At 38.5% G+C, this 11006-nt stretch overlaps 2 protein-coding genes across 3 annotated transcripts; one reads left to right on the top strand and one right to left on the bottom strand.

The window, feature by feature from the left end:
- Positions 1 to 52: 52 nt before the first annotated feature.
- LOC662824 (reticulon-4-interacting protein 1 homolog, mitochondrial) lies at positions 53 to 2429 on the top strand. Its single transcript, XM_968901.4, has 7 exons — positions 53 to 192; positions 236 to 473; positions 526 to 671; positions 723 to 881; positions 933 to 1222; positions 1270 to 1657; positions 2014 to 2429. Exons 1-7 carry the CDS (start codon positions 145 to 147, stop codon positions 2212 to 2214), a joined length of 1470 nt encoding a protein of 489 aa, XP_973994.2. The 5' UTR covers positions 53 to 144; the 3' UTR covers positions 2215 to 2429.
- On the bottom strand, positions 2014 to 10896 carry mute (muscle wasted). Of its 2 annotated transcripts, none has more exons than XM_008197579.3 (16): positions 10775 to 10896; positions 10364 to 10708; positions 9764 to 10209; positions 9375 to 9715; positions 9187 to 9323; positions 9063 to 9089; positions 8842 to 9015; positions 8451 to 8787; positions 7854 to 8306; positions 7639 to 7807; positions 7137 to 7587; positions 6895 to 7093; positions 6660 to 6845; positions 5915 to 6227; positions 5613 to 5868; positions 2014 to 5561 (listed from the first exon to the last, which is right to left on the bottom strand). In XM_008197579.3, exons 2-16 carry the CDS (start codon positions 10684 to 10686, stop codon positions 5549 to 5551), a joined length of 3825 nt encoding a protein of 1274 aa, XP_008195801.2. In that variant the 5' UTR covers positions 10687 to 10708; positions 10775 to 10896; the 3' UTR covers positions 2014 to 5548. The 2 variants fall into 2 exon arrangements, with proteins under 2 accessions (XP_008195801.2, XP_015837300.2); XM_015981814.2 differs by having other exon boundaries at positions 10756 to 10886.
- Positions 10897 to 11006: the final 110 nt, after the last annotated feature.

The following is an 11006-nucleotide window of genomic DNA, read 5'->3' as shown; positions in this document are numbered from 1 at the left end:
ATACACATACAAATTCATTCGTACTATTCCAGGCTTCCCTTAGACATGCCCAAACTGGTTTTTTATCTTTTACAAAATTAGCATGACAATTACATAACATTTAATAGGTTTTGTTTATTTTTTTTCCACAAATCATGCTTTAAAATGGACGAAGTCCTGTTCCGCGGCTCCCAAAAAATCGAAAATTTACAGGTAAGCCCCCCTTGGACCACAAACCTCTGATCAAGGGTTTCAGGTTCAACTCAGCTTAGCTGCAATCAATAGCAAAGAAATCCTCCACCAGTATTCCCAGCAAAGCAAGACTGCACTTTTACAAGCATGGAACAGTTCTTATACACAACAAGCCAAAGCAAGTTTACGCGAATTATGGCAATATTTCGTCGATTTAGGCGAAAGGGTGCAAACAAACCTTTTGGAGCACCTTGACCCCGAGAAACTCTACTACAATTTGGTTAAAGTGCTTTGGAAAAAATGTAATATAAATACGTTGTGGCTGGATTTTTTGACATAGGGGGGCCGTTTCAGGGACAAAAAGGGACTTTTGCTTTCTGTGTGCAGGTTTTATCTGTGGAAGCATTGTAGGCGTAGTTTTTGCAATCTCTATTAAGAAGAAAGAGTCAGTAATACGGTACATGCAAGCAGTCCAGTGTACAAATTATTTAGGTATTGAGGTAGACGTCCACAGTCGTTAAATACAACCGCATAAAATTGGAAAATTTTAGTCAGCTACTGTTGTTGAAAACGCTAGAGCCCCCGATGTTTGTAGGGAAAACGATGTTATAATTAGCGTAAAAGCGGCCTCAATTCACGTAATTGATGCACAAATCTGTAGCGGTTACGGCCGGACGTTGCGTAAAATCCTCCAAAAAATATACAATAAGGTTTAATAAAAATTCAATCACGTTTTTTTTACATAAGTTGATATTTTTAAGCATTCGAAGAAGGGATTACCGGTGACTTTGGGGCGCGATTGTGCAGGAATTATCTCAGACATAGGCTCAAACGTAAAAAGACTAGAAGTAGGGGATGAAGTCTGGCTAACAGTCCCGTTCTGGGACGTAGGAACTCTGTCCCAAAGTGTGATTGTGCCAGAATTCCGGATAGGTCGTAAGCCAAAAAACATAGGATATGAGGGTGCTTGTAGTCTTCCATATGCAGGGACTGTGGCATTAAATGCACTTAAAGAAGTTGACATCAGCCAAGAAAATGCACAAGACAAGAAGTAAACACTCAATTTTTTTTCCTCAGTTTAAGTTATTTATTTTTAAGGGTTTTGATTATAGGGGGGTGCACCCCCGTAGGCTGCGTTTTGATCCAGATTTTAGCCCACTGGAGTGCTAATGTCACCACCACTTGTACCAAAAGAGCAGTGCCAGTGGCCAAAGCCCTGGGGGCTGACGATATTATCATTTTTCCACCGGAAGATAATGACAAATCTAACGAAGGTGTGGCTGCATTTTTGAAAGAACTCGAATTGCGCGATAAATTTGATTGTATCATCATGACAAGAAGTTGCGATTTGAAAATAAAGGAGCTCGATTTTTTTTCGCAAAAGGGGATCGTGTCCACGTTGCCGGAAGAACGCCAATCTGACTCTTGTGGTTTCCTTGGGGAAACTTTACTGGGGACTTACATTTATCTAAAGTCAATAATTGAGGTGGGTTTTTCCGGTAATTACAAAAATCCATAGTAATTCCCGATTAATTTTAATAATTACAAATAAATTAAGTAATTCCATCACCAGTATGGTAGTAATTCCAAGTTTCAAGTAATCTCGGATCATTTAAAAAAGAATTAAAGAAGTAATTCACAAATAATTACAGCACCTCTAAAAATTTTAATTTAATATTTTGAAATACAAATAATTACATTCCCTTTTTTGCTAGTTCTGTTAACGTCACAAGATAAGGCCTTTAAATTAATTGAACACAATGTGGAGCTGAGGCGCTAATTTTTTGTTCGTCTTTTAGTGTGTAGTTTTTGTGTTTAAAAGTTGAACAATTTTTCTTGTAGAAAATTTTGGGGCTCTCCCTGAACGATTACGATGAAGGCCATATGTGTTATGTAACCTTGGATGAATTGTCTGAAATGGTCGAAAATGGGTTTCTTCAGACAGTTGTTGATAAAGTCTTTCATCCCCAAGATATCGAAATTGCCTTGAATCATATTCAGTCAGATGATTCCATAGGCAGCACTGTCATCACTTTTAGGTAAAATTTATTTTAGACAAACTGGAGATTGTTTAGTACAAAGTAATTGTAATAAAGTGGTAATAACTGTCGTAAAACAAATTTTAGTAAGTATGGCATACATTATGAATTAACATTTCCTACAAAACTGTGCCTTTTTGTACTGCCAGTAATAATTTATTTAAGACTTATTGTTTATAAATGGATGTATGACATAATAAATCAGTTGTTAGCAATATTGTTGATGGTTTCATTTAAAATCCCTAAATAATACGTCCGTTACCCTTTTCTAGAAAAAAAATAAGAATGAGGTAAGCAATGATAATTAGAAAAAAAGAGAAAAAATCTGTGATATAACTAAATATGGCAATGTGGGAACCAAAAAGATTTAAACCATAAAATAATTTAAATAAAAAATTGTCGGCATATTCTGCCAAAACGAATTAACTGCGTAGCCTAATAAAGTAATAAATCTATATTTTAAAAATATAATTAATAACACAGACTCAGTTATTAATGTTATTATTTTACACATATTTGAAAACACTTGCAAAAAATAATTTAAATCAAAGGATTTCGGAACTACCATCTTTCGGTTCATCTGAACTGCCGCGAACTCCGCTATTTGAACTGATGGAACCACTTAACCCAACTTTTTCTCTCATGTGCAAAAAAAGTTTATTTATTTATTACAATTAAATGGCACTGAATATGAGGTTTTTAAAACTTAAACCTCTTTTAGGTCCTTCTATTAAAACTTTTAGTTCATATAATAGTACTCAGAGGTAACTTAGTGCAACCACACAGCCCCTGTTCTAATTTATCGTTATTCTTTAGATTCTCTTATATAACGTTTAAAAAACTTAAACACAATATCAATTTAGTTGGTTGTTGCCAAAACTACGTTTTACAACTTCACACAAGCTCGGTGTCTTTTAAAAGACGTAAAACCGGCGAGGAAAAAGTATGTTATTATGATACTCCATAAGGCCCAATAATTCTGTAATTTTGTAGAAAGCAGACCGAGTATTGGAATACCACAAAGTCAAGGGCGAAATCGTCGAAGTATGGAAAGACATAACAGTGGAAGAGCTCGCCAAAGTGCTAAACAAAGACGTAAACTACGTCAGAGAGATTTTTTTGCACGAAGTGAAGAGCCCCAAAACCGTAATCAGCGACATGAAGTTCCTCCAACAGGGCATACGCCGTAGCGGCCGCCGCATGAAAATAATCGCGAAGCCTACAAACGACATTGAGGTCCAAATTATTGAAAAAGACGCATTTCCACGACCGCCCCCCTCAAAATCCGAACTGAAGAGTCGCCCCCCTGTCGTCACAGTGATGGGTCACGTGGACCACGGGAAAACAACACTGCTTGACGCCTTGCGCCACTCCAGTGTCGTCGACCAGGAATTCGGGGGAATAACGCAACACATTGGGGCTTTTCTGGTGGTGCTCGACTCGGGGGCCAAAATCACCTTCTTGGACACTCCGGGACACGCGGCGTTCAGCGCGATGAGGGCAAGAGGGGCGAATTTGACCGATATTGTGGTCTTGGTGGTTGCGGCAGATGATGGCGTCATGGAGCAGACACTGGAGTCCGTTCGCATGGCCAGGGAGGCCAAAGGTTTACAACTTATTCGCCCAAAACTGATTTTCAAATAAATGTTTTAGTGCCAATTCTTGTGGCTATTAATAAAATCGATTCTCCTAAAGCCGATGTTGAGAGGACTGAACAAATGTTGCTTGAGGCCGGGATTCAAATCGAAAAGTTGGGTGGGGAAGTGCAAGCTATACCGGTTTCCGCGCTCAAAAAGCAAAATTTGAATCAGTTGGCGGAAGCTTTGGTTTTGCAAGCGGATTTGCTCGAAATCGGGGCTGACCCTAAAGGGTTGGTTGAGGCCGTTGTGGTGGAGAGCAAGTTAGACCCTCACAGGGGGAAGCTGTGTACAGTGATAGTGCAAAGAGGTGACCGATTTAAATTAAAATTAGGAGGTGAAACGACGTCAAAACATTACATTACAGAAAAGATTTTTACAAATTAAATTATATTAAATAAATTTTGATAGCAACGACAAAAAATCAAAGATGTTTAAGATTTTTCTGAATGCCATTAAAACAAACGATTACTTTTACGAAATAAAAACGTTAAAAAACGAGGTAAAAAAGGAGCACAACATATTGAGTGTGGTTTCGCCGCCTAATTTATCCACCGTTGGCTCTCACAAATAAAACAATTGTAGGAACCTTAAAAAAGGGCAACATTTTGGTTGCGGGCGTTTGTATGGGCAGAGTTCGAGTTCTTAGAAACGCAGATGGTCAAATAATGAATGAGGTACCTCCAGGGTACCCTACAGAAATAGAGGGTTGGAAGGATCTACCTTCTCCCGGTGAACTGGTACTGGAAGTAGAATCGGAAAAAAGGGCGAAGGACGTTATTAAAGTTCGCGAAAGCAAGTTAGAAATGGAGAAACAAGAACAAGACGCTGTGGTTATTGCGGAAAAACAAGCCCATCACGAAAAGGAGTATAGAGAGAGATTGCAGTTGAAGAGAAGTTTGGGGAGGTTTAAATTGAGGAGAGAAGGGCCAAGGGCGCCAGAAATTCCTAAAGGTACATTATTTGTAAAAAAATTGATAGTCGCCTAAATAATTTTCATAGATGATGACCCAACTCCGAGTTTGAATATCATTGTAAAGAGTGACGTAGACGGTACTTTGGAGGCTATATTGAACGCTTTAGACACTTACGACTCCCCTGAATGCAAAATGGACTTGGTTCATTATGGAGTGGGCGCTGTGAGTGAAAACGATATTGAATTAGCGCAAACTTTCAAAGGAATTATTTACGCATTCAATACAACTTGTCCGAAAAATATTCAAGAGTTGGCCGAAAACTCAGGTGTTAACATAAAGTTTCATAACGTAATTTACAAACTAGTTGACGATGTGAAAGAAGAAATAAACAGTAGACTACCTCAAAAAGAACAGGAAGAAGTTTTAGGTGAGGCGACAGTTTTGCAGCAATTTGAGATCAATCAAGGGAGGAAAAAAGTGCCGGTGGCGGGGTGTAGATGTGTCAAGGGGACGTTAAGAAAATCGGCATTGTATAGAGTTGTAAGAAACGGACAAGTCATACATGAGGGTGGGAAATTCTTTTTTTTTCAAACAGAGCAATTATGTTTTTTCTAGGCCAATTGTCGTCAATGAGACACCTGAAAAACGAAGTTGATTCGATTAAAACTGACCTCGAGTGCGGTCTTCAGCTCCAAGACAAAACAATTGTGTTCCAACCCGGTGACACGATCATTTGTTACCACAAAGTAACAGTACCTCAAGTGACCTCTTGGGACCCCGGATTTTAGTGGCAGGAACTAGTAAAATGATGAATAAAATTTTTATCACTTTAATAAATGTAAAGTTACGAATTTGACGCCATTTTTTGCAACAAACTCATCAGTTTGTGGAACCTGTTCTTAATTTCAGCAACGGATCGGTTTTGTAACACTTCCGAAATGTGTTTAAAGGTTTCCTCGTTATCACTCCGTTCTTTAAACGCTTGTAAAATAGTCTTGTCCTCCTCCCGACTCCACGCGGCGTTTTGTTGCAAACTTACTTTTGTTGAATCGACCACGTCCTCACTGTCGGTATTTGTGGCTTCTTGGGACGACCCAAAGCACTCTACGACCAGAAAATAACACAAAAATCGGTTTGTTTGCCAACTTACCGGTTCCAGATTCCCCGCTATGGTCTGAACTGACTTTCAATTCAACAAATTCCGCTGGTTCGGAATATTCGATTTCTTGTTCGGCTGGTCGCTTTGCTTGACCGGCTTTTGACCCAGGTTTATGTTCAGGCGGCTTTTTAGGAGCGCGCTTTTTGTTTTGCCGTTTTGGCGAACTCTTGACCGGCTTTGGCTTGGGTTCTTTTTTGGCTTTAGCGGCCGGTTTTCCGGGATTTACTTTCCGCTTTCGCGGTGCTTTCGTTTTCTTTTTCTTTGTTCCGTCACATTCTTCCTCACTTTCGTGGCTCTGCCGAGGCTATAAACAATTGGTAATAAAACATACAATAAAAATAAAACAAATGAATGCAAAGAAAAAATACATAACATGAACAAATAGAAAATGTAATATGAATTACATGGATATGCATTCTTAATAATATTAAAGAAAAATAAAAAATTAATTAAACTAAAATAGATAATAAAATTGCTGAGTTGCAGTAATGTGCCCACAAGACAAAACATTCTTCTCTAGTCCTGCAATTTCCCTTTTTTTAGCTTAATTTGCTCCATTACTGACTGCTAAGAGATTTAATAACAAGCTGATCTTTGTTTTTTTTTTTGAGTTATAATTCTGTACAAAAATTCCCAAGTCTTACAATTTTTATCTAACGAAGTTCTCAAATTAGTTATTTTTTGGCACTAAATTCTTTTGGTACAGAAACATGTAAAAACAATCTCAATTACTTACTTCCTCCACGGTGTGATTTTCTTTAGTAGGTGACACCACTTGTTTGCTCGGACTCGAATCTGAGCGTTTTCTTGGGGGCGTAGCACTTAAGCGTATCGTGTGGTCTTTTTCCGGATTTGTGAGAAATGAAACGACCGCAGGCCGCAAACTTTTCCCATTATTAATAAAAATTTTTCCTTGAATAAACTAAAATAGTCCAATTAAAAAAAAATAATTTCATTTTTTAAAAACAAACCTTTAATCCACAATTATTACAATGTTGCGACCTCGTTTTGAATTGTAAATTTTCACCATTGTGACAAGTGCAGACACAACTATGCCCCCCGTAGGGGTCATCAGTGTCTGGAAATACCACAGTTTCGCAAATTTCGGAATCCGGCGGCCTTGCCAGTTCTTTTGACCAGTCTATGACCTCATGGGGCCTCCCTGTTAAACTACACTTTTTGTTATTAATTTCGCTTCTTTTTTATTACTTACAGTTTAGGGGGCCTCTCGTATGGGAAAATTTGTAAAAACCAATCAGTCAAAGCCGCATTGCCTTTAAATAGCGGTAAAACCGTGTCTTTGATGTTCTCCAGTGTTAGGTCAGGATTTTCCGTCAAATCGCTGATACACTTGATAACTTTCCTCAACTGCGAGGGCTGATCTTTGAAATAAATGTGCAATTTTTTCACGAAACGATGCATGTCCTTCATTAGGAAATAAGGCATAAGTTGGCCCACCTTCTTGGCTTGAATTTCAGTGAGAAAGAGGAGAAATTCCTCAGATAACTCCTTGTACTTTGGAAACAGAATCGATTGAACATTTTTGTACAGATCTACAAACTGACCGCTGTTTTCGTCATAATGCCCCAAAATATTAATAAGCTTCTCGTAATCTTCCACGCTTAACGTTTGGTGGAGTTTATCAAAAAACGATTCTGCAAAATCTGGAAAAACTCGTTTACAAATGATAATTATTTTTTTTAACAATAAGTTACTTTCTTCCTTTTGAAGCTCCGTTTCGGGATTGTCCGGAGTGGCCATAACGATATTAGCGATGAATTCTCGCCGCATTTTCGCCCGTTTTTTCTCAGCACCTGACGGTTCCTTTTTTGTTTTAACAGTAGAGCTAGCAATCATTAGCTCGTTAATATCATCGGGATTGTCCTAGAAACGAGTTCAGACACCGCAAACGAGAAATCAAACGACCAACCTTTGCGTTTGCATCAGTAAGTCTCGATGAATCAGGCTTTTGGAACTCAATACTGAAACTGGTAATGTTTTCAAAGGACAAACTCTGGCGCACCGGGGGTTTCTCGCTCGGGTTTGTACCTTCTTCCTTTGGGTTTGCCTCTGGTTCTGGGGTGTTTTTGACTGGGGTCCCCCCTAAACTCGGCATATCAGGCAGCATCATCAGTTCTTTATTAACCACAGTTTTGTTAGCACTAGACTTTTTGTTGGGGCCCCTACGTCGTGTTTTTCGCACCGGTACCGGAGGAAGCGACCCGTTTGGCTCTAGTTTTCTCTTAGCAATAATTTTCTTCGAAAAATGTAAATAATTGGACGCCGACGTGTTTGTAGTCACAGGCCACAGTTGCACCGGCGGATTTACGACTATTATTGGACTACTATTTACAGTAATGTTGTTTTCGATCGATTTTTGATGCTAAAATTGTAAATAAATAAAAAATTGTAGGTTACCGAATGACGGACGGTTATTGTCATCGCCATACGATCAAATTCCCACTAGTTATAATGGTTAGTACAAGTGGCGCCATAATCAAAATTTTGGAAAATTTCAAAAACAAACCTTGTAATCTGGATAGTTGTACTGTTGCCACAAGTACGGAAGAGAATCTGGACTCTGTTTACAAGGGGGTAACAAATTGTTGACATCTATGGGAATCACGTAATGTACTGCAGGTGGTGCCCTTTTGTGCGAGTAGAAAAACTTGATTGGATTGGAATCATCAGTGTTTTTTACGGTCCAAATGTGTCTTAAAATTTTGCGCGCGGGCAAATGAGGCATCAGTAATTTATTGATAAGGCCACAAACGTGGTCCATATTAATTCTCTTGTGTTTGTTTAAGTGTTCTGGATCTTGTTTCATAGACGGGATTGCTTGCTCCAAAAATAAGGCTATTAAACTAAAAAACAAGTTCATTGTCCAAGCACGCTGTGTTTATAACAATCAATCTTACTTTTCCTCTCCGGGAGTAAAATAATGATACGCCCGTCTTGTGACTTGAGACGATTTAAATGGAATTCTCGGAAGTAAATTAGGATAAATAAAAACCTCACTGTTTGAGACAGTTTTTAGGTATAAGGTCGGAAACGTTACAATGTACTCAGTGCCAGCTTTTTTTGATGCTATTCTAAAATCAATAAAATAAAAACAAAAACTCCAAATAATACAACTTACGATTTGAAAAGAACTTTTTCAACATATCTAAAAGAAAAAATAATATAAATAAATTTCTGAACAACGTGGCCTATGACTTAGAAAATATCAGTCATAGGTCACTTTAATTCGCATAAACCCTTACGCTTTGTATTCCTTCACCTCGCTGCTTTTACTTTCGAATAATTGTTCCCAATCGTCAATCAAATTTAACGCAGGATCTAAATTAGCTACGTGGTAAATGGAGGCAGTTTTGCCAACTCCTTCTATTTTTAAGTCTACCTAAAAATGTTGCGATGAAAAATGCGATTTTTCGATGATTAATAAACTCACAAGCATTTGTTTCAATTTATCTGCCAATTCGGCATATTCAGGATGTTCATAACTCATTAAATAATTCTGTGTCAGCATTTGGACGTGCTGGGTCATTTGTTGCACTAAAATAGGAATTTGGTTTTTCTTGATCGAAATGTCTTCGTCATTTTCACACTCTGATTCTACATTGGTGTCCTGTTTGTCGTCAGTGTTAGTGTTGGCCACTTCTTCGGCATTTTTTTTATTTAATTCGTTGGTTTCGTAATTATCGGCGAATTCAAACAATTCAGTCATTAGTTGGTTGAATTCTTTTCGCGAAATGGTTACAGCTCGATCAGCTCGTAGTTCCTCCGTATCCACTGAAAGAGTATTTTACAGTGCTTGATCAACCTAAGTTGGCAGCAAACCTTCGTCAATTTCTTCATCTGCGAGTATGTTATACTCAGGGTCTTGGTCTTCGTCTTCAGCGGCCTTAGTGACTTCATCTAAAGGTTTAGTGAATGTTTTCAAAAATTCCTTCCATTCGTCGTCATCACAGTCCATATCATACATATCAGTGGTGATATCAGGCGGTATGAATGCTTCTTCAATCACTTCCAAAGGGGTGTGACTGAGGCTTAACTTTGACCTCGTCCTTCGGGCAATATTTGCCTCCTCTTCTTCATCCCTTAGAGTCCCTTGAGTTGTTTCAAGTTGGCAATCAAAAGAAGTATTTTTCGAAGGAGTATCGGGAACATATTCATCCCCAGATGACTCTTCCTGCAACTCCTCAGTGAACAATTTTTGGACTGCGGATACTTTTTTCGGCGTCTTGCTCCATGGTATAGCTGGCGCATTTGTTGTTAACAAATGCCTTAAAAAAACAATAGTTACACAACCAAGATAAGTAGATAAAATGGACGGAGTAGTCAGTAGTAACCGAGATAGTTGCAGAGCGTCTCAATTTTTTATAGTACCTCTGTATCGGACACTTATTTGGAACGATTTTAGAATAACTACGAACTCACTTTGTCTTAGCCCTGGTGAATTTGGGTTCGTACACTGGAGAGTCGTCTTCGGTTTGTCTCTCCACTTGTCTGACCAAAGCCAGGACGTGTTCATTGGTCACGACTTCTTTGATTATGTTTTTAACATGTTTGCTCGTTAAATTTGCCTTAGCTGCCTTCTCTTCTAGATTCTCCTCCAAACGTTTCTCAACGCATTCAATTATCTTTTTATCTCTTTCGTCGAGCTCCCTTTTAGCCCTCTTTTTCGGTCGGGGGTTATCAACAACAATTTGCAACCCGTCGTCAGAATTTTCGTCTCCGGAGTTGCCCTCCATATTGCACATGAAGACACCATTAAACAAACCACTAAAACGATCTTTTTAATTGCTTAAACGACGCGGAACGCTATCCACTTTTTGAAATTGAGATAACCTGAAAAATTGAGCGCCTCAAAACACCAATGAAGTTAGCCAGCATGGCGGCAACCTGACAATCCAAAATTTAAGGATTTGAAAATACGGAATTATTCCCTCTCGAAACAAAAAACAACAGATTCGATCAACAAATCAATAACTGATCAAAATCAGTTGAGATAACATTGTTTGTACAATTTATAATTGCCTATTTGTAGTTTTTACGATCCAATCGGGGGACTAAGAGGTGG

The sequence above is a fragment of the Tribolium castaneum genome, chromosome 3 (assembly GCF_031307605.1).
Source record: "Tribolium castaneum strain GA2 chromosome 3, icTriCast1.1, whole genome shotgun sequence".
Classification (NCBI taxonomy): Eukaryota; Metazoa; Arthropoda; class Insecta; order Coleoptera; family Tenebrionidae; genus Tribolium; species Tribolium castaneum.
The sequence above is the reverse complement of the archived record's forward strand: the minus strand, read 5'-3'. Positions and strand labels throughout refer to the sequence as shown.